This window comes from Musca domestica, unplaced genomic scaffold, assembly GCF_030504385.1.
Source record: "Musca domestica strain aabys unplaced genomic scaffold, Musca_domestica.polishedcontigs.V.1.1 75, whole genome shotgun sequence".
In the NCBI taxonomy this organism is placed as follows: Eukaryota; Metazoa; Arthropoda; class Insecta; order Diptera; family Muscidae; genus Musca; species Musca domestica.
This window is the reverse complement of record NW_026712393.1, coordinates 2,972,636-2,993,471: the sequence shown is the minus strand read 5'-3', so window position 1 is coordinate 2,993,471 and position 20,836 is coordinate 2,972,636. Positions and strand designations below refer to the sequence as shown.

The 20,836-nt window shown below is 35.8% G+C and overlaps 4 protein-coding genes across 6 annotated transcripts; 2 read left to right on the top strand and 2 right to left on the bottom strand.

Moving 5' to 3' along the window:
* Positions 1-4,812: 4,812 nt before the first annotated feature.
* LOC131806388 (sterol O-acyltransferase 1-like) lies at positions 4,813-11,709 on the top strand. The gene is made up of 4 exons (XM_059130442.1): positions 4,813-5,029; positions 9,602-10,189; positions 10,263-10,411; positions 10,478-11,709. Exons 2-4 carry the CDS (start codon positions 9,627-9,629, stop codon positions 11,503-11,505), a joined length of 1,740 nt encoding a protein of 579 aa, XP_058986425.1. The 5' UTR covers positions 4,813-5,029; positions 9,602-9,626; the 3' UTR covers positions 11,506-11,709.
* Positions 11,710-12,699: 990 nt separating this feature from the next.
* On the bottom strand, positions 12,700-15,537 carry LOC101889011 (poly [ADP-ribose] polymerase tankyrase-2). 2 transcript variants are annotated; one of them, XM_005184416.4, is made up of 6 exons: positions 15,296-15,534; positions 15,088-15,229; positions 14,279-15,029; positions 14,152-14,214; positions 13,893-14,088; positions 12,700-13,822 (listed from the first exon to the last, which is right to left on the bottom strand). In XM_005184416.4, the coding sequence occupies exons 1-6, from the start codon at positions 15,374-15,376 to the stop codon at positions 13,664-13,666; spliced, it is 1,392 nt and encodes a 463-aa protein (XP_005184473.2). In that variant the 5' UTR covers positions 15,377-15,534; the 3' UTR covers positions 12,700-13,663. The 2 variants fall into 2 exon arrangements, with proteins under 2 accessions (XP_005184473.2, XP_058986426.1); XM_059130443.1 differs by having other exon boundaries at positions 13,711-13,845; positions 15,296-15,537.
* A 266-nt stretch (positions 15,538-15,803) lies between these two features.
* On the top strand, positions 15,804-17,062 carry LOC101888486 (succinate dehydrogenase assembly factor 2-B, mitochondrial). 2 transcript variants are annotated; one of them, XM_059130454.1, is made up of 4 exons: positions 15,804-15,832; positions 16,239-16,276; positions 16,360-16,568; positions 16,628-17,062. In XM_059130454.1, exons 2-4 carry the CDS (start codon positions 16,259-16,261, stop codon positions 16,896-16,898), a joined length of 498 nt encoding a protein of 165 aa, XP_058986437.1. In that variant the 5' UTR covers positions 15,804-15,832; positions 16,239-16,258; the 3' UTR covers positions 16,899-17,062. The 2 variants fall into 2 exon arrangements, with proteins under 2 accessions (XP_058986437.1, XP_005184470.2); XM_005184413.4 differs by lacking the exon at positions 15,804-15,832 and having other exon boundaries at positions 16,122-16,276.
* A 266-nt stretch (positions 17,063-17,328) lies between these two features.
* On the bottom strand, positions 17,329-20,047 carry LOC131806395 (DNA mismatch repair protein Mlh1-like). Its single transcript, XM_059130453.1, has 5 exons — positions 19,933-20,047; positions 19,308-19,879; positions 18,817-19,244; positions 18,108-18,762; positions 17,329-18,051 (listed from the first exon to the last, which is right to left on the bottom strand). The coding sequence occupies exons 2-5, from the start codon at positions 19,682-19,684 to the stop codon at positions 17,490-17,492; spliced, it is 2,022 nt and encodes a 673-aa protein (XP_058986436.1). The 5' UTR covers positions 19,685-19,879; positions 19,933-20,047; the 3' UTR covers positions 17,329-17,489.
* Positions 20,048-20,836: the final 789 nt, after the last annotated feature.

The following is a 20,836-nucleotide window of genomic DNA, read 5'->3' as shown; positions in this document are numbered from 1 at the left end:
GAGTGGACCGATATTGCCCATCTCCGAACGCGATCTTAGTTTGACAATAATATTGTCATGTACCAACTTTGGATCAAATCGGATACTTCCTGCGAGAGTTATCGTGCGCACCAGCCAGACAGACAAACGGACGAACGGACATCACTAGATCGACTCCAAATATCCAGTCTTAACCAAATTTAAAACGATATCGCATTTCCTCCAAATAATACCTAATTCCGTTATAAAATGTGCCTAAAGGGCCTAAAATCCGGCGGTAACGTTAAAAGGGAGAAGGAAAAGTTGACCGATATTACCCAAATATTTCATTTTCAATACACCAATCGTAGCTACTAGGTAAAACTCAAGGCCTATTCAAAAATTTTATTGGTAGAAATCCATAAAAAGCAGAAACCCTTAGAAATCTATAATAATCTAGCCAAAAAAGAATTATTTACAACTGTCAAGTTACTTCGCCTGTAAGAATTATCCAGTAAATTCCTTGTCAGAAAGTAAGGTAAATGTTTATACCCTCCACACCTCTAAATATTCGTCATAGACACCATATATATTCATGAACAGCATAAAATTCCAAGTCGATTTACCGATGTCCTTGGGTCTATCTGTTGAAATCACGATACAGCTCAGATTATTTGACGTAGAGTTGTGAAATTTGGCACCGTTGTTTACATTGTGTCTAGGATGGTTGGTATTGAAAATGAGATATATCGGTCCACGTTTTGGGATAGCCCCCATATAACGGTACCTCCCGATATTCGGTATTTTAATACTTTTAGTTACACATTTTCACCAATTTCTCTAAAAAAAAGTTGTAGTTCATTATGGGCTCTAGCTTCGGTGGCGGAACATAGTGTGCATAGGTCCACGTTTTCGTATATAAGAGTACCTCCCGATATTCGGTATTTTGATGATTTTTGCCACATTTTTCCACGGATTTGTATAAAAATGGTATTTGTAGCTCGTAATGGCTTCTAGGTCCGATTGAGGAACGTTGTACATATTGGTGTAGGTTTTCGTATAGCCCCATATAAGAGTACCTACCGATATTCGGGATTTTGATGATTTTTGCGATATTTTTCTAGATTTTTTTTAGTCTAGTTCGGAAAGGGTTCAAGGTCCGATGGAAAAACATTGTACATATAGATGTACGTTTTCGTATAGTACCTCTAGATAATATTATTTTGATGATAATTTTTCCACGTGTTAGTCTTAAAATTGGTATTTGTAGTTTGTAATGGGTTCTAGATCCGATGGAGGAACATTGAATATCTACGTCCACGTTTTCCTATAGCGCACATATAACTGTTCCATCGGATATTCGGCATTTTGACGATTTAAGCCACATTTTCTAATAGATTTGTGTGAAATTTGGTATTTGTACTTCATAATGGGTTCTATTGGTTCTAGTCGTCCTAGTTACATTTACCCAGGAATATACAACTGCCTATACAGGGTGAGATGAAAAAACTGCAACCAACTTCAGACTGCTGCCATTTCTAAGCCACTCGTCCGACAGCTGTTAAAATTATTCCAGTGACAGCTCATTATATTGTTTACAAGGGTACAAAAGCATTTTGGTGAGAATTTTCCAGAAAAAAAGTTATCCGTGATGGAATTCAAGTGTGATAGTGTAATTTCTTTATATTCGACTGGAAAACCACAAGTGGCTATCGCTAGAGCACTCCAGCATTTAAATGTGAATAAATCTTTTGTGTCTCGTAGCATCGCTCGTTACCGTGATACTGGTATCGTAGTCCGACGTCAAGGAAGTGGACGGAAGAAAACAGCAACATGAGCAGAAATGGTTCGACAAGTAAAAAATCGAAACCCGCGCCGCAGTGGCCGGAAAATGGCTCGTGAGTTGAACATACCGCAATATTCCATTCGGCAAATATTGCAGCAAATATTGATGAACTCGGGATGAAGCCATTGAAATTCCAAAAAGTGCAAGAACTTACACCGCAACAGAAAGAAAATAGACTCAAAAGACCGAAAGTGGTGAACTGCCGAATTTGGTTTTCTCCGATGAAAAAACATTCGTTGTCCAGCATTTTGTATACAAACCAAATGATCGTGTTTACTTGCCAAAGAGGTCAGCTGGAAAGAAGGTGCACCTTCGGTTGGTCACCAGAACTCAAGCGCCGGCCATGATGATGGTGTGGGCCGCCATAACAGCCGATGGTCGCTCTCCGCTCGTATTGATCGACCGTGGCATAAGAATAAATGCCGAATATTATCGCGAAATATTCTTGGTCACGCAAACATTTTAGCCGCAGACCTTGGACATTCCAACAGAACTCAGCACGCGCCATCCAAGAATGGTTACAAAATAAGGTTCCTCGCTTCATTTCCAACGCACAATGGCCACCAAAATCTCCGAATACCAATCAGTTGGACTATTGTGTCTGGAGCATTTTGGAAAGCAAGGTTGGCACTAAAAAATACCAAAATGCGGATCACCCCAAGCAAGCGCTTCGCCGGGAATGGGTCAAAATACCGCAAAGCAAAATTCGGGCAGCGTGTGATGGTTTCATTGGCCGTTTTTTGATGAGCAAACAAAAAACAATTTTAGTTTATTATATTTATTTATTTTATTTTTGCATTACAACAAACCAGAGCCGCTTGTATAACCTTTATCATTTGGATATTAGTAATAACGAACACAATATTTTGCGATTAACAATTCTCCCCACCAGACGCGTTTATCAGTCATTAGTTCAGTTCATTCATTACTGAAAGCCAAGCGAGTGCACAAGTACTTGACAGTGAGTAAGTGTGCTACAGTGATGTGATAAGCAATGTACTCAACGTATACGCACTGAGTCGATTTGCCGCCCGTTCAAATTTACGGAGACAGCAACGAACTTGTTCAACTTATAGTGGGTCTAACAATAATGAAATTTTTATTCATAACAACAAATTTCGGTGCATGGAGGAGAGAGATTAAAAGTAAGAAATTGAATAGCATTCTAATACGATTAACTGCTTGGAACTATCGCCGTCGACATTGATACAAAAGTGTACTTTGAACTATTATAGGCTAGCTATTTCAAATGGTGTAGTGTTTTGGAATAAACATTCGAAATTGCACCTAAGTATAATCGGTGTGTTTGGTTTAATAATATGCTAAATACCCATATCAGGCATAGTTTCTTCATAACGATATTTTAATCGACAATAGTGATATGATTGGTTCAACGTTGCTCCATGTGAGTAAAAATTTGGGTAAATGAAAATAGTGAATAGCGTTTTAAACCGAATAAATAATACTGCGATTTTCTGAAAGGAAAGCAAAATTTTGAACTATTAAGAATGCAAAAAAAAAAGATTTTAGGACCGCTTCCGTCAAATTTTATATTTTTTTCAGTTCTCTTGAAAAAATGTAAAATAATAATTCATAATTTTTGAAAATCGGCTGCATTTAACATATTTTTATACCCTACACCACAAGGTGGTCAGGGTATTATGTCTTTGTACATTTGTTTGTAACAGGGAAAAGGAAACGAGTTAGACCCCTAGTTCCTGTTGATGATCTGCATAGAATCACATTCTGTCTGTCCATGTATTTTTTTTAAAACAAAGTACAGGTCACATTTATTGCCCGATCCAGACGAAATTTTGCACAAGCCATTTGTTTGACCCATGGACGAACCCTAATCGGCCAAAATTTAGATATAGTTCACACATATATCTTCGTCCGATTTGCCTTTTATTGTGCACCAAATGGCTAATATCAGCCCAAATAGGATGAAATATGATCAAATTGAGCTTAGAAATATGTACGTCAATTTTGGTGAGAATTGGTTCAGATATAGCTATAGCTTCATACATATTGTTCATCCGATTTGTTATATTAGTTCTCCACAACCGTAATATGCAATCCGCAACAACGCTGTTTGGGGAAATATATAATATACAGCTCAGACATATCTTGGCTAAATTTAAACGAGATCGGTTCAGATTTGGATTTGGCTCCCATACATATCTTTATTCGATTTCAAGTTAATTGTACACCAAATGTGTAATACAAACCCGAATTGAAAAGGCACAAATGAAGAGAAGGATATTCTTCTCATATCTTAATTTCTTTGGACTTTAAATTATGACTATAATTACAGTTGGTATGATATAATTCTCAAAAATTCCCCATAAAAACTTTTATTTGTTATGTGAAGCTCTACTAAATAGGCAAAGCAGTGTAGGGTATCAAAAAGCCAGCCTTGTCCGACTTTAAGATTTTTTTTACTGGTTTTTTCTTTGGTCAAAATTAGTCTGGCCAATAATTTCTGTAATGATGCAAAATAAAGTTTGGTGACTACATTTATATACTACATTTTAAGGTCAACCCGGAAATTAACCTTCGTTAGGAAAGGGTTTTTGAGGTATATGCAGCGGAATTGACAAAACCGAAACCGATTGGGTTTTCTAAATTCTTTATAACGCAAACGAACTATTAGATATTCAGTAGGTATAACTGAATATATAATGTAAGAGTTACATCTCATTTATTTCTATAAAATATTATTATTTACATCATTTTTTTCTTCCACGGGTTTCCCATATCATGGGAACCGGTTTCATACGTTGTATATCACTATAAGAATGTTCTGCTTACTCCACTTTACGAACACCCCACACTATCAGTCAAGCTACTTATTCTCCGAAGAAAAAAAACAAATTACTCTTTTGTTGCGCTCACAATAAAAAAAAATTGAGAGACTCGATGATGTGTGTTTGCGTGCTGGGGGGGTTCCGAGAACAAAAACTAGCTGTCTTGCGCCACAAACAAATAACAACGATCATTTTGACTTTGAATTTCGGTAGAGAATGGTTTACATCTTGTGCATTGAAGGAAGAAGAATAATTGTAAATTAGAAGTGAATTAACACATAAATAAAAAGAAAACGATTTAAAATCAAATTCAACATATTTTCCGGAAAAGTACTATCTAGACCGGAGTAAAAGATGGTGGAAAAATTAATAAATACCGATCGAAAGATCAATTCTCCTGACAAAAAAGTTCAAAACGGTAAGTGGAAGGATTTAATGAAAGGAAAAGTACAATAAAAATGGAAGCAGAATGAATATAAAAGAACATTTATATGCACCTACAAGTGTGTACAAATTATTGCAAGTATTGTGTGTGTTTGAATATCATAAAGCCAATTTTTAATCTAACTTCAAACTATTGTGTTATTGATATAAAACGTAAAGTCCAAATCTTTAGATATAAAATTGTTAATCACCAAGACCATGGTTGAATGTTACATTTTTCTTACTAAAAACACATATGCATTTTGATTCAGCCTTTCTGATATTAAAGCAGAAAATTACGTTCTTATGTTTTAAATCTCCATCTGTTTTAACTTAACAAAATGGGGGTACCCAGACTCAATTAGACGAGCAATAGATGTAAACGTTTTTTTGTTAAGAATAAACATATATTTTAAAATTGTGCGAAATATTTATTCAAGTTGATATCGAAAAAGATAGAACGCGATCAATATACGAAATATCCTGTAAACTATATTACATATATTCTACTAAAAACTTGCTACGAATACCGAATTTAAATACACTGTGTAGCAAAAGCGTATTGACTAACCTGAAGCATAATATTCCAAAAGGTAGTTATTCAGTTACTAATTATACCCTCAGTCATTTGATACGGCCAAAACGTGCCTCATCGAAATGGCGGTTTTAGATCCTAGGTCTCTTTGGACCAAATCCGTTTAAGGACATTTGGAGTCGTTCTAGCGATGTTCGTCCGTCTGCCTGGCTGGTGCGCACAATAACTCCCGAAGGGAATATCCGATTTGGTCCAAACTTGATACATCGTAATATTATTTTCAAACTTAGATCGAGTTCGGAGATGGAGAATATCGGTCCACTCCTTCTGGTACCTCCGCCACAAAATGACGAAATTTTCAAAGAAAGTATTTTACTGCACAGAGAAAGAAAAGATAATCCGATTTTGCTCCAACTTTGCAAATCCTAATATTTGCATCTGTGCTAGGTCAGGTGCGAAAATGGACAATATCGGTCCACTCCATCAAGTACCTCCCCCACAGAGAGTCAAAATTTTGAATAATTATAACTCTCATAATATGTGAAGTAAAAGCTCGATTGTCTTCAATTTACAAACATCACAATATTTTTAATTACCCAAGGCCTGGTGTGAAGATGGAATATGTCGGTTCACTCTTTCTAGTACCTATCCCACAAGGGGTCAAAAATTTGAGTATGCATGTAGCTCATAAAAAGCGAAATTTATATCCGATTTCATACAGACTTGGTACACATCTATATTCCATCTATATTTCCTTCTGGTACCTCCTCCACAAAAGGACGAAATTTTCAAAAAAAAATATTTTACTGCACAGAGAAAGAAAAGATAATCCGATTTTGCTCCAACTTTGCAAATCCTAATATTTGGATCTGTGCTAGGTCAGGTGCGAAAATGGACAATATCGGTCCACTCCCCACAGAGGGTCACAATTTTGATAATTATAACTCTCATAAAATGTAATGTAAGAGCTCAATTGTCTTTTAATTACACATATCACAATATTTTTATTTACCCAAGGTCTGGTGTGAAGATGGAATATATCGGTTCACTCCTTCTGGTACCTTTCCCACAAGGGGTCAAAAATTTGATTATGCATGTAGCTCATAAAACGCGAAATTAACGTCCGATTCCATACATGTTTGGTACATCTCTATATTTTCATCAACACAAGATCTGTTATAAAGATGGTAGAGATCGGACTATTTCTTCTGGTACCTCCCACACAAAGGATCAAAGCCTTGAATAACCAAAAAGATCATAAAATCCGATATAAGCATCTTTTTCTCTTCAAGTTTTACACATGCCATTAAATGGAAAATATCGGTACATTCCTTTTGGTACTTCCCCCACCAAGGGTTCAAAATTTTGAAAAACATAACGCGAAGTAAACATCCAACTCTCTTCAAATTTCACACATCCAAACATTTTTGCTTACGCAAAATCAGTTGTGCAAATGAAAGATATTTGCCAACCCCTTCTACCTCAACCTCAAAGGGTCACAATCTCCAATACTTATATCTGTCATAACTTGCGAAACAAGTCGTCGATTCTATACAACTTGCTTTATCTAAATATTTCTCTGAACCTGAAATCTGATATGAATATGTAATTAAGCGGAATTTTTTGATTTCGTATAAAATTGGATAAATGTTCGATTTCCTTCCTTTAAATTTTGCACATACCAATATTTTTATCTCCATGAGATGAAGTGGAATATTTCGACCCACTATATCTGGTACCTCATCGTTGCATTTCCACATTTTCCAAAAATTTGCACTTATCTCATATAAAGCATAGAAGTAGACGATATAGTCCAAATATGGCACGTCGTAATATTTATGTCAGATTTTGGTCAGATACGAATTGGACAATATTGGCCAACTGCTTCGGAACCTCCCCCATGGCCAGTTAAAATAATCATAATTCAAGGCTGGGGGTATACATCTGACTGATACTATTTTACTTGTTATGCAATTTTCTTGTCCGTCAACAATAACACTAAAACTTTATTGTTTTGTTTTTGTATTTTATCAAACCATAAGACCACACTGGTTACACAATTTCAAATTCTTCCAATTTTTTATGATCTGTTTAAATTACCTTTTTTAAATAGCAACGGACACATTTCTAAACTATCAATCAAAAATGAACATTTGCCCGCCGGTTAATCCGATTTTATTGTTAGCGATAGTTTATCAGTTAATTTTGTAAAAAATGATTACTAGGCAATAAATTGTGAAACAACTGAACATTGAAATGCAAATAAAATTTGCGAATCGATTACGAATTACGTATTCTTTTATATTAACAAAAAAAATATAGAATTGAAAATTAAATAAAAACTAGTAAAATGGTATTAGTCGGTTTTGCCGACAGGGTCAAGCTGTTGACCCTTTATGGTGGAGGTTCCGAAGCAGTTGGACAATATTGCCCAATTCGTGTCTGACCTAAGACTGATAAAATTATTACAGAGTGCCAGATTTGGACTATATCGACTACTTCCTATACTTTATATTAGAAATGTGTTAATTTTTAGAAAATTTTAAAATATGCGTGAGGTACCAGATATAATCGGTTGAAGTATTCCATTTCATGGGTATGAGCAAAATTTGAAGGAAATCGAACATTTATATCCAATTTTATGCGAAACCATAAATTCCAGATTTCTGGTTAAGAGAAATATTTAGATATAACAAATTGTGCAGAATCGCCGACTTGTTTCGCAATTTATGACAGATATAAGTGTAGGAAATTGTGACCCTATTATATATCGTCTTCACAACAGATCTGACATTAGCAAAGATATTTGGATGTATGAAATTTGAAGAGAGTTGGGTGCTTATATCGCTTTCTTTGGGCCTTTTGTTTTTCAAAAAACTTGAACCCTATGTGGTGGGGGTACCAGAAGAAAAGGTCCGATCTGTACCATCTCTATAATTGATCTTGTGTTTATTGTAACACCAAGTCTGAATGGATTCGGATGTTAATTTCGTGTTTTATGCACTTTATCGATATTCAAAATGTTGACCCTTTGTGCGGGAGGTACCAGAAGGAGTGGACCGGCATATCCCATCATCACAGTAGATCCTGTGTTAGTAGATATAATGGGATGTGTGAAATTTGAAGAGAATCGGATGCTTATTTCGGATTTTATAATCGTTTTTATTATTACAAACTTCGACCCTTTATGGGGGAGGTACCAGATGGAATTGTCCTATCTCTACCATCTTTATAACAGATCTTGTGTAGATGGAAATGTTGAGATGTACCAGATCTGAGTTGAATCGGATGTTATTTTTGCGTTTTATTAGCTTCATGAATATTCAAAATTTTTAACCTTTGTGGGGGAGGTGCCAGCAGGGTTGGACCGCTATATTCTATTTTTACACCAGACTTTGAGTTAATAAAAATGTTATGATGTGTGTAATTTAAAGACAATCGAACACTTACATCACATTTTATAAGAGTTATAAGTATTCAAAACTTTGAACCTTTGTGGGGGAGGTAGTTGAGGGAGTGGATCGATATTGTCGGTTTTCGCACCTGACCTAGCACTAATGAAAATATTGGGATTCGCCAAGTTGGAGAAAAATCGGATTATCCTCTCACTTTCTGTGCAGTAAATTATTTTCTTTGAAAATGTTGACATTTTGTATAGGAGGTACCAGAAGTAGTGGACCGATATTCCCCATCTCCGAACTCGATCTAAGTTTGAAAATAATATTACGATGTACCAAGTTTGGATCAAATCGGATACTCCCTTCGAGAGTTATCGAGCGCACCAGCCAGCCAGAAACGTCCAGGACGGACGAACATGTCCTGAAAACCGTTATTTCGATGAGGTACGTTTTGGGTGTATCAAATATCTCTAGCCATATGGCTGAGGATATAAAAAATTGGTTCTACTTGAAATCGATAACATGTCCCAATTCTAATGTTGTTTCATAAGTTTCTTTTAACAAATTAACAAATTACATGTGCCAAGATGAGTCGCCCTCCCTTTAATAGCTCTCCTTTATTTTTTCCATACAGAAAATAATGACTTAACAAGTCAAATATGGAATTACACTTTGTACGCCATAAGTTGGAGGCATTTCAGGCAAACATGTTGCGTGACGTTCAGAAACGTATGTCCGGTATGATAGACGAGGTCATGCAAGAACTACGTCAACAAGAACTGCAAGCCCATGAATTTCGTAATTTTGCCAAAACACAAAATCAACAGCAGTCAAACACCTGGAGTAATCGTGTACATTCAACAACAACAACGACGTCAGAGGAACCCTTAGAAAAAACAACTGTGGATGGAAATTCATTTCATGGTGACGAGGAAGAAGATGAACAACAAAATGCAACCGATAAAACTGCTACGCAATCACTCGAAAGAAGAACTTCGAATGTTTCATCAGATAGTGATCACAGTAAAAGCAATGAATCGACACATTCAAGAAAGAAGCGGCGTCTTCGAACACTTCCCGATAAAGTCTTCCGCAGTAGGGAGTCCTACCTGACAGCTCTTCTGGAAGTGGATCATATGAAGACAATATATCATATATTTTATATCATATTTATAGTGTTTTTGCTGAATAATGTCACCTACGATTACTTCGTTAATGGCAGGTGAGTAAAAGATATTAGCTTAAAGCTGAAACAAAGTTCTATTTATCAATATTTTCCTGTCTATTTTTTGTAGTGTAAATTTTGGCCTGGGAACATTTAAAGCAAGTTTTGCTAAAATCCAGTATGTTCTAGGAATATGGCTTGTGCAAAATACTTTTGTATGTAGCATATATTATGCACTTAGTGGCTGGTCCTTTGTCAGATCCAAACTTGCCAAACGAGGTATTTTTTATCAAACGAATATTCAAATATATATTTCATAATTCAAAATAATTGATTTCTTTTCAGAAACATTACAAAGTCTATGGTCCACATCCTGCCTTCTTTTATACATTACCTCCCAACTGATATTTACCTATTTGCCAACCAAAATTTGCTTAGTATTGGATCTGCCATATGTAACGGCATGTGTCCTGCTGCTGGAGAGCGTTCGCATGCTAATGAAAATGCACGGATTCGTAAGGACAATAAGTGCTCGGCTACTGCAAGGCAAATTAAAATCTGATAATGACACAGCAGAATCCAAAGGCTGTCTTATGCCACCTTTCCAAAAATATTTCTATTATTTATTTGCGCCTACTTTGCTGTACCGCGACAACTATCCCCGTACAGCAGTTATACGTTGGAAATTTGCCCTTGGTCGTTTCCTTGAGGTCGTGGCCATTGCATTCCTCTACAGCTATATTTACGAACGTCACATCAAAGTTATTTTTGGCAATTTTGGTATAGAGGAGATAACCATTGGATCGATTATCATTAAGTTGTTTGGTATGCTAATGCCATGCATTATTATCTACCTATGTGGTTTCTATTTAATACTGCATTCATGGTTAAACTTTACGGCCGAATTGTTGCGTTTCGGTGATCGCATGTTTTATCGCGATTGGTGGACAGCCAGTAATTATGAGGCATATTATCGCAATTGGAATGTTGTAGTTCACGACTGGCTCTATGAATACATCTACAAAGATTTCTATTTGTATATCTTTAAAGGTTCCAAATTTGCATCCTCCCTGACGGTGTTCACCATATCGGCCCTATTTCATGAGTATGTGTTGGGATATGCGTTGCAAGTTTTCTTTCCAGTCATGTTTGTATTTTTTGGCATCATTGGAGTATTAATGATTTTCCTTACCCGCATCGCCCCAAAGAATCTTGGAAATATAATGCTTTGGTTTTCTCTGATCTATGGCAACTGCATGATGATCTCATTATATAGCATGGAGTATTTTACCCGAGTTAATTGTCCCAAAGATTCATATGACAGCTGGTCTGATATTCTAATACCACATTTGTGGAGTTGTTACATGAAGTGAAAGGAGTGCGATGGAGAACAAAGGGGGAGCATATTGATTGAGATTTCTTCTGATTATTTTTCAGAATTGTGATATTGCAAACATACAATATATATTGAAATAAATATGAATGTTCTGCTTAGTTATTAAGTTAAGTAACTATACTATTTTAGGAAAAATATATAATTTGAATAAATGTTTGAAAAAAGTGATTTTCGTTAATTTTTCATATAGCAGTGGTATACAGGGAGAGATGAAAACACTGCAACCAACTTCAGACTGCTGTCATTTCTAAGCCACTCGTCCGACTGCTGTTAAAATTATTCCAGTGACAGCTCTTTATATTGTTTACAAGCGTACAAAAGCATTTATATTTGCATGGAAAACCACAAGTGGATATCCTTAGAGCACTCCAGCATTTAAATGTGAATAAATCTTTTGTGTCTCGTACCATCGTTACCGTGATACTTGAAACGTATCCCGACGTTAAGGAAGTGGACGCAAGAAAACAGCAACATCAGCAGAAATAGTTCGTAAAGTAAAGAAGCGACTCGATCGAATCCTGCGTCGCAGTGGCGGCAAAATGACTAATGAGCTGAACATATCGCAATATTCCATTCGGCAAATATTGAAAAATGAGCTCGGAGTATAGCCATTGAAATTCCACCGTAACAGAAAGAAAATATACTCAAAAGTGCTAAAAAATTGTTTCGCTTGACCGAAAGTGGTGAACTGCCGAATTTCGCTTTGACCTATGAAAAAACATTCGTTGTCCAGCAGTTTGTAAACAAACAAAATGATCGTATTTACTTGCCAAAGAGGTCAGCTGAAAATGTGCACCTTCGGTTGGCCACCATGACTCAAGCGCCGGCCATAACAGCAGATGGTCGCTCTCCGCTCGTATTAATCGACCATGGCATCAAATAAATGTCGAATATTATCGCGAAAATATTCTTGAGGGTGTATTAAAGCCGTGGGCACGCAAACATTTTGTCCGTAGACCTTTGACATTTCAACAGAACTCAGCACGAGCCATCCAAGAATGGTTACAAAATGAGATCCCTCGCTTTATTTCCAGCGCACAATGCCCAGCAAAATCTCCGGATATCTGGAGTATTTTGGAAAGCAAGGTTGGCACTAAAAAATACCAAAATGTCGATCACCTCAAGCAAGCGCTTCACCGGGAATGAGCCAAAATACCGCAGAGTGTGACGATTTCATTGGCCGTTTGAAGGCCATAATTCGTGCCAAAGGTGACCAATTCGAACAAATCTAAACATATTCTAAAATTTGATGCTATTTCCGACATTTTTTGCTTTCATTCAATAAAATTAAAAAAAAATGTAAACATTATGCCATTTTTGCTTTGTTGCAGGTTTTCATCTCACCCTGTAGTTATTCTTCAAATCAAATCGCATTAGCTGCAAATATTATTTCATTATCTGTGGATTGCATTGCAAGTTGTTTTTAAAACAATAATATTATCTGCCGTCCTAGGTTGCATTATCCAGCTATAATTCGCAGGCATGTGGCGCTGTGTGTGTATGTTGTAGTTCTTGCATTTGCCGACTATTTCACTTTACGTCGTACGCATTAAAAACGTAATTTCAAATTTATTCCAACATTTCTTTTATAAATATTTCAATAATTCATTTAAAACATTAAAAAAATAATATGAATTTACATTACCAATAATCATTGTCATAATACATAAACTTTACAGCGATTGCGATTGAAACGAGCACAATAACAAAAAACTGTAATTATTAGATGACTGTCTTTTACCTTTAAATTATTGTGCAATACAAGATTGATTGTATTGCATTTAAAATTAAAGCTTATTATAATAATAATGTATGTAAATAATATATAAACATTTGTAATATTCTTAAACCACTTTCTTAGTGTTACACTTTAGTGTTATATTTAAAAATCAAAAATAATATTGCTTCAAGCAATTTTTGTTAACTATATAAATCAAAGATTAAAAAACTATTAATTCTATGAATTCATAAATGCAAATTATTGTGACAAAAATTGAAACACCTAACACGTTAAATAATTCGCATTAAAGCTATCCTTTAAATACTCTTATTTTTAAAGAACACAGGAGAGATTCTATGCCATACTTAAAAAATAGGAATGACTTAGTAAAAAATTCCTTCTCAAGTAATACACTTTAGAAAAATTGCTTAACCTTTAAGCATATAAATACAGATATTCCTATAGCTATTGTTGTATACTTAAAATAGTATTTGATTTTAGAACGTTTACGTTCGGCCAGGTATTCATCGTAGTCAATGTAAAGAGGATTCTTAGGTGGGCTAAAACCAGCCAGCTGCATTATGTGGAATACAGAAGCTAAAATATTATTTGTAAACATTTAAATTATTGACAAGCTTACTTACATATTTTGTTGTTTTCTTTAGTTCTTTGATAGTTCCTTTGTAGCTTTTTAAGGTTCTTTGTAATGCTATGAGATTCTCCGTGGTTACCGGTCCCAAAAGCTTGTTTTGCAGGTGGCTCTTGACAAATTTTAAAGTTGAATTGATTATCACCAAGTGTTGCAAATGATTGGCAGTAATCATTAGAATTTCGTAAAAGCTTTGAAAAATGAAGAAATCAAATTATTTTTTTTTTCCTTTTAACTAAAGCTCTTGATCTTACTTTTCATGGGAAGATTTGCTAACGCGAGCAATTGATTTCTTGGACCAGTGATGCAAGTGGAAACTAAATCACAAAACAAAATATTTAATATAACAAAAATGCAATTAAGTTACCAAAAATGACTTACTCCAAAAGTCCTTTCATAATTTTCATCCGATATATGGGAAATTCTATGCCCAACTCTTTTAGACGTTCATCTTGCATGCACAAAAACTCCGACAAAGGTACACGTTCCTTAGCAAAATATTCCAAATAGTTTTCCATGCCAATAGACAACAGAATTGTGTTGATTTCTTGAAAATATTCCGGACATTCGGATTTCAAAAAAATACGCGGTATGTAGTCTCGCAGCGTATTATAACCCAAAAATTGTGATGGTATTACATATGCCTCCTTTTCCTTGGGTAATATTTCCAGCAGATCATAGAAACCATGAAACTGGGCAACCTGTATCGGTGTATAGCCCTTTTTATTGGCAATGGTGTAGTTAACACCGGCATCAACAAGCATCTTAACAATGTCAGCCCGATTATTTTCAATGGCATGAAAAATTGGTGTACAGCCCTGATTGTCCACAGCATCGAAACTAACCTCCTGTATGAGCATTTGTACGATTTTCGCATGACCGTTTTTGCAAGCCAGCATGAAGGGTGTAGTTCCATATTTATCAGCCACATTTATAATGGCACCATGTAACAACAATATTCTGGCAATTTTTTCAATCACCAGCGAGTCTTTGCAATTGGAATCGCAACAATTCATGAGGGGTGTTAAAGAATCAATTTGCTTGTTGACATCAGCTCGTTTATCTTCAATTAAATATTCAACAATATCTAAAAATCCCTCCTTGCAGGCATGCAGTAGCATTGTGAAACCATCTGAAAAGGGAAATGTATTGATTTCTAATGTAAGCATTGCTATTCCCCATTTACTTACATCTCACAGGCTCATCTACATCGAAACTGGTCAGTTCCACTTGTTGCTTGAGTTCTTGCAAATCTCCTTTCATTAAAGCTTCATATAGCTCCTCATCGCTATTTGTTTGCCAGTTGGTGACCGGTTTGTTTTTCTGTATAATCTGCAAGTAAAATACAATTGTCCTTGAAACTGCAGCCACACATTTATATCCTTTTGGTATACTCACATCATCGCCAAAAGCAAACCCATCGTAATCATCATCAGAATCGGAGTCTGGTGGTCGATATACCACATTATTTCGAGACATTTTGTTGGAAACTACTCTGCTCCTGTTATATTATTGAAACTATGGTCAGGAATTATAAAAATAATTTGTTTTTTTGTAATTCCAAATCCTGCTTATGGAGACGAGAAAGTCTCTGACAGCGCAACAATGAAGAGCGAATTATGAGAGCATTGGAAACAAAATTGAAAAACGTCCCAACGAAACGAATATGAAGGCCACAAAAGGAATGCCCGATAAAAAATAAACGAAAGCAAAGACTCGGGGTACTCTGTTTGTTTACGAATGAGACATGAGAGAATTGAACATCTTCACATAAGAGCGCATAACTAGTTGCTACTATCGTTTGCCGAACTCGACTATGGACTCGACCGAGGACACTGCATATTGCCTACGGAGAGTAAAAAAAAAAATATAATATTACATATTTTGGAAATCACACAAAAAAATACAAATAAAACGCAGTTTTTTTAATAAATTTATTTAATAAATAAACTGCGTTTTATTTGTTTTATCTATTGTTTTAAAGGCTGCTGCTGTTTACTGTGGTATTACGATAACCGATTTTACCTTTGTTATCGAAGAATATCAGGGTTACCAAGTCTAGAATATGAATGTATATCTCATTCAAGGTAAACAACAGAGTACCCGAGCGTTATGCATTACACCCATTCGTCTCATTCGTAAACAACAGAGTACCCCGAGTCTTTGCTTTCGTTTATTTTTTATCGGGTATTCCTTTGTGGCCTTCATATTCGTTTCATTGGGACGTTTTCCAGTTTTGTTTCCAATGCTCTCATAATTCGCTCTTCACGCTCTTGTTCACGGTAATCAGCAGCAGCCTTTAAATAAAAACAATAAATAAAACGCAGTTTTTTAATAAATTGATTTAAAGGACTAGCCAACATGTTGCGTCAACTAATTGTAAGTATATTGTTTACAACTGCAATTAATTGCATGTTTTATATTGGACAAACTGAACATTGCATAACCTTGTATTTCACCAGACAACTGTGGGTCGTCGCACACTGACTCCCCTCCTAGCGCGCACACAACGTTTTTCAGCCGGCGCTGCTGGTGGGGATGGTAAAGACGGCAAGCAAGATGTTGTTAATCATGCCGATGTTCCCATCATTGACTACGAGGATCCCGATTACCTACCCCTACCAGAATATCCATTTAGACCGGATGAACCATTGGATGTTAAGAAACAAAGGTGTGTTCGATACAATTATTTTTTTGTAAAATGCAACTAAAACAATCATAATCTTCTAGATTGGTATATCAGTCACGTAAGCGCGGCATGTTGGAGAACGATTTACTTTTGAGTACATTTGTAGCCAAGCACTTAAAAGATCTAAATGCCGAGCTCACCGAACAATATGATCGTCTCATTAATGGTGTCACCAACGACTGGGATATTTACTATTGGGCCACAGAGAACAAACCAACTCCACCTGAGTATCAGAACGAAATAATGGATATGTTAAAGGAACATGTTGCAAATGCCCAGCGGGAGAAACGTTTGAGGCAACCAAATTTGTAATGCAGTGAAATTTGTCTCCTGTTATTTTTATAGATCAACAATGAAATATGTTTTTTTCAACACGTGTGTGTAGCACAGGTGACAATTTGTACTTATGATTAGTAGTTTGTGATGTTAGATTATAATTGTTTGAATAACCTATAAAAGTGTTAATTTAATCTGAACTGTGTTTTTAAGTACCGTAGCAAATTTTATGAGGGATCTAAGGAGTGAAATGGACAAAAATACTTGTCAGAGCAAGACACTGCTGTTATTTGGAAGGAACGACTTTTTAAAAGGAACTGAAGATGCCTTGGTTTTTTAATTTCAATTTTATTCAGTTTTCAAAATATTTCAATTTGAATTAGTTTAAAATTGTCTGCCTGCGCGTTCATATCCAAAGTGCTAAAGTGAAAAGAATACAAATATGGATTGTAAGCCAACAGAAGAATTATGTCAGTCTGTCTCCAGATGAAATTTTCATTTACATCAAAAGGTATTTATTAATCCCTTTGAAAATATTTGATAAATAAAAATAGATTAAAAAAATTACAGTTACATTAAGTAGAATTTACATGCATTGTAGGACGAACGAATTTTAAAATATACATATCAACACCTTTCAAAAACGCGATAGAGGGCCGGCAAATTGGCCAGCTCATAAACATGTTTCCTCAGGCGACTTGGCGGAAGCAAATATTTCTTAAATGCCGAATAAATTACGTGCTCAGTTACCCAATGATGTTGCTTTGGCATTTCTTGAAGTTCAACCTCTGAGACCTTTGCATAATAACGTGCCGTTTCCCGACAAAATGTTTCGAAACATTCCTCCTCCACTTCCCATTCAACTTCCGTGGCCAATCTTAACAGGTAGATAGGTAAAAATACTTTACTCGGCATATGCTGAGTAATCAAGCAAGGTATGGTCTCTAATTCGCCGTTGCTATTGATATTCATTGAAAAATATTCACGCATTATCGGTGACTTTTCGATCAGTATTTCTGAGGCTCTTTGGGCTAATTCTTCTTTGTCACCATCTTCTTCGGTCCAACCACTTTCTGGTGTATCTAAAGCTAATTTGATCAAATCTTTTACTGGCAACGGTTCTGGCTTAATACTGATAATTTGGTGATTTTCAAACTCGTACAGCAGACGTTGATAAAATAGTTCTTCACTACAAACCACAAAAGGAAATATTCATTTTATGTGAACTGCCATGTCAAATATTACCTTAGCTTAATTGTATCTCCCATATAAAGCCTGGTCTCATGTTGAAACAGGGCAAACTGCTTGTCCACAACACCCACAAAAACCAACTCCTTGATCATTTTTCGCATTTCAACCGAACAACTGTCTTCTATTTTCTTTTGCATATTTAGGATGCTTGTAAGTTTGACTTCTTTGGTTTTTCTCTTGGCAACCTCGCGAAAACTCTCCTCAGCCGCTGTAGATGTTGAACTGGCACCACTCAAAGTCATCGAACAACCAGAATCATTTAGTTTAACCCCTTCGACATGTAAAAATTTGTACATACTCTGTTCTTTGCTATCAGTTCTGATCATATTTTGGGGATTTATTCTTTCGCCATTAACACTTTTCAAAGTGCTATCATGTTCTTTGCCGTCACCTGGGGATTCAGAGGCCCCGGGCATTTTTAATTGTTTATAAAATGTTCGAGTTTCATTGCTGCCCAGCAGTTGGGCTTCCAGAGTTTGTTTGATTTTTTCTACAATTTCATCTTCGTAGAGAAAATGAACTTCATGCTTTGTGGGATGGACATTGACATCAATATTGGATGGATTTATTTCCAGGCTTATGTAGGCGAACGGGTGCATTCCTCGGGGCAAATACGTACTGTATACATTATCAAGGGCGGTTTTCAAAGCTGCATGAAACAATATTTTCTATGTTTTCAAATTAAAGAACTGCATTAACTTACATGACACTTCCACAAGCCGATGATTAATGAAGAACAACGTAATTGCCTTCTTTGAACTGTAATTTACTTTTGTAATGTATCCTTTCATTTGGAATTTATGTACGTCGTCTTTCAACTCAACCGGCAACAACTCCTTGGCTATGGAAGCTCCATATAATATCTCAATATTTGTCTGTTGGCTACTGTTTGGTGGTGTTTTTATCGACGGCTGTTCGCCATAACGTTTCAATGTGAAGCCCACCTTTGAATTATGTATGGCATACTTGGACATAACATTGGATATTCTTTGAAACTCTTCATTGGGTGACTTGAGGGCCTGCTTTCTTTGTGGCATGTTGTAAAACAGGTCTTCAATGGTTATTATGGTACCCTGATTTCCAGCACAAGGTTTTGGTGGAGCTTTTAGCTTACCATCTTCATAAGATGCCCTTAAAGCACAATAACATAATAGATTTAGACAACTGTTCCCAAGGCAAAATGACCCAACTTACTTGTATGCACATTTTTCTTTGGCGGTCTTGGTCTGTATGGTTAAATGGGCCACATGACTCATGCTAGCTAATGCCTCTCCACGAAAACCAAATGTGGCTATGTTAGTAAGATCCTCAAAGCTCGTTAGTTTTGAGGTAGTGAATCTTTCGCAAACTATGGCCATGTCCTCTCTTCTTATGCCCGTACCATTGTCTTGGATTTGTAAGAGTTTTAGTCCTCCAGATTTTACGGTGACTTGTATAACAGTTGATTTGGCATCCAAACTGTTTTCCAGCAATTCCTTTAAAGCATTTGCAGGCCTTTGTATAATTTCACCGGCAGCTATGCGATTCACTACAACTTCATCTAGTTTTTTGATGATTCCTGGTTCTGCCATGTTTCGAGATACTTATCGTAATATGACGACGTCTTCCAGAATTAGAATACTTAATCCAAATGTGCAATTCCTATATAGCCAATATAATAACCTTCCTCTTATGCATCCAATATGCCAGTGCTTTTTTTGCTTTTGCAAAAATGTTAAACATTTAATGAATATCAGCGCCAATTAATTAAATTTATATATAATCATCTATAAATTAAATATATAATTAATTTATCAAGAAACCACAAATCACTACAAACCAAACAAATCGTGAACAACCCGCGCTTCCAAGAAGGACATGAAGGTTATCAAACGCCAATATGGCATCTCTTAAAGAAAAATGAAATTGGGAGCAAATGGAGATAAAGATGAAGAATCAAAACAAAAAGGCCGACTTCGAAGATGGGAGGGAAAACAAACTAGGTTAAGGGGTTTGTAGGTTCATAAAAAGAGAGCATGACACACAAGGTTCCAGGACTACAGAGTTGCTCGCTGTATCACCAAAATAAAAAACGTTCCAAACGCAATAAAACAAGAAATACAATAATAACAATGCTCGTTAAAAATAAAAGTAAACGTGGGCTTTGTTTACGAAGGAGTGTAAAGTACAACGCCGAGAACTCCTCTACGGTTTACGATTGAGAAATATATAAGGGGAATCAGCTGACAGCATTCAAACAACGAAGCTAAACGATTTAGTCGTCGGCGTTTTAACCAATCGGTGGCGGTAGTGTTGTCAAAGTTTTCTCTTTTTATGTGACAATTTACGTACCCCTTTACGTACCCAGCCAAAAATTCGAGCTTCGTTGTTGAACACAAGAAGCGTACGATGAACTTTCTTAAGGTGGAAATACATAAAGCACTTATTTGGTAGGCTTTTTCGTAGAGGAACAAGTAAGTTTTAGGTTGATTTAGTTTGATTTTAGCCCTAGGCTCCATTGTTCTTTTCCGAAGAAGCCAGCCAAATAAACTCTTTATGTATTCCCACCTTTAACAGAGTACGCATTTTATTTGTTTCAAAAAGAAAATAATTACTAGGTTAGTAACTTTTATTAATTATAAACTATATTAATTCTTACAGGTTTTTATCGGGATTTTTAGCAAAGATTATTTTTGATTGAAAATAGAATTTTATTTTTGCTCGACGTTTGGTTAGTACTTTTT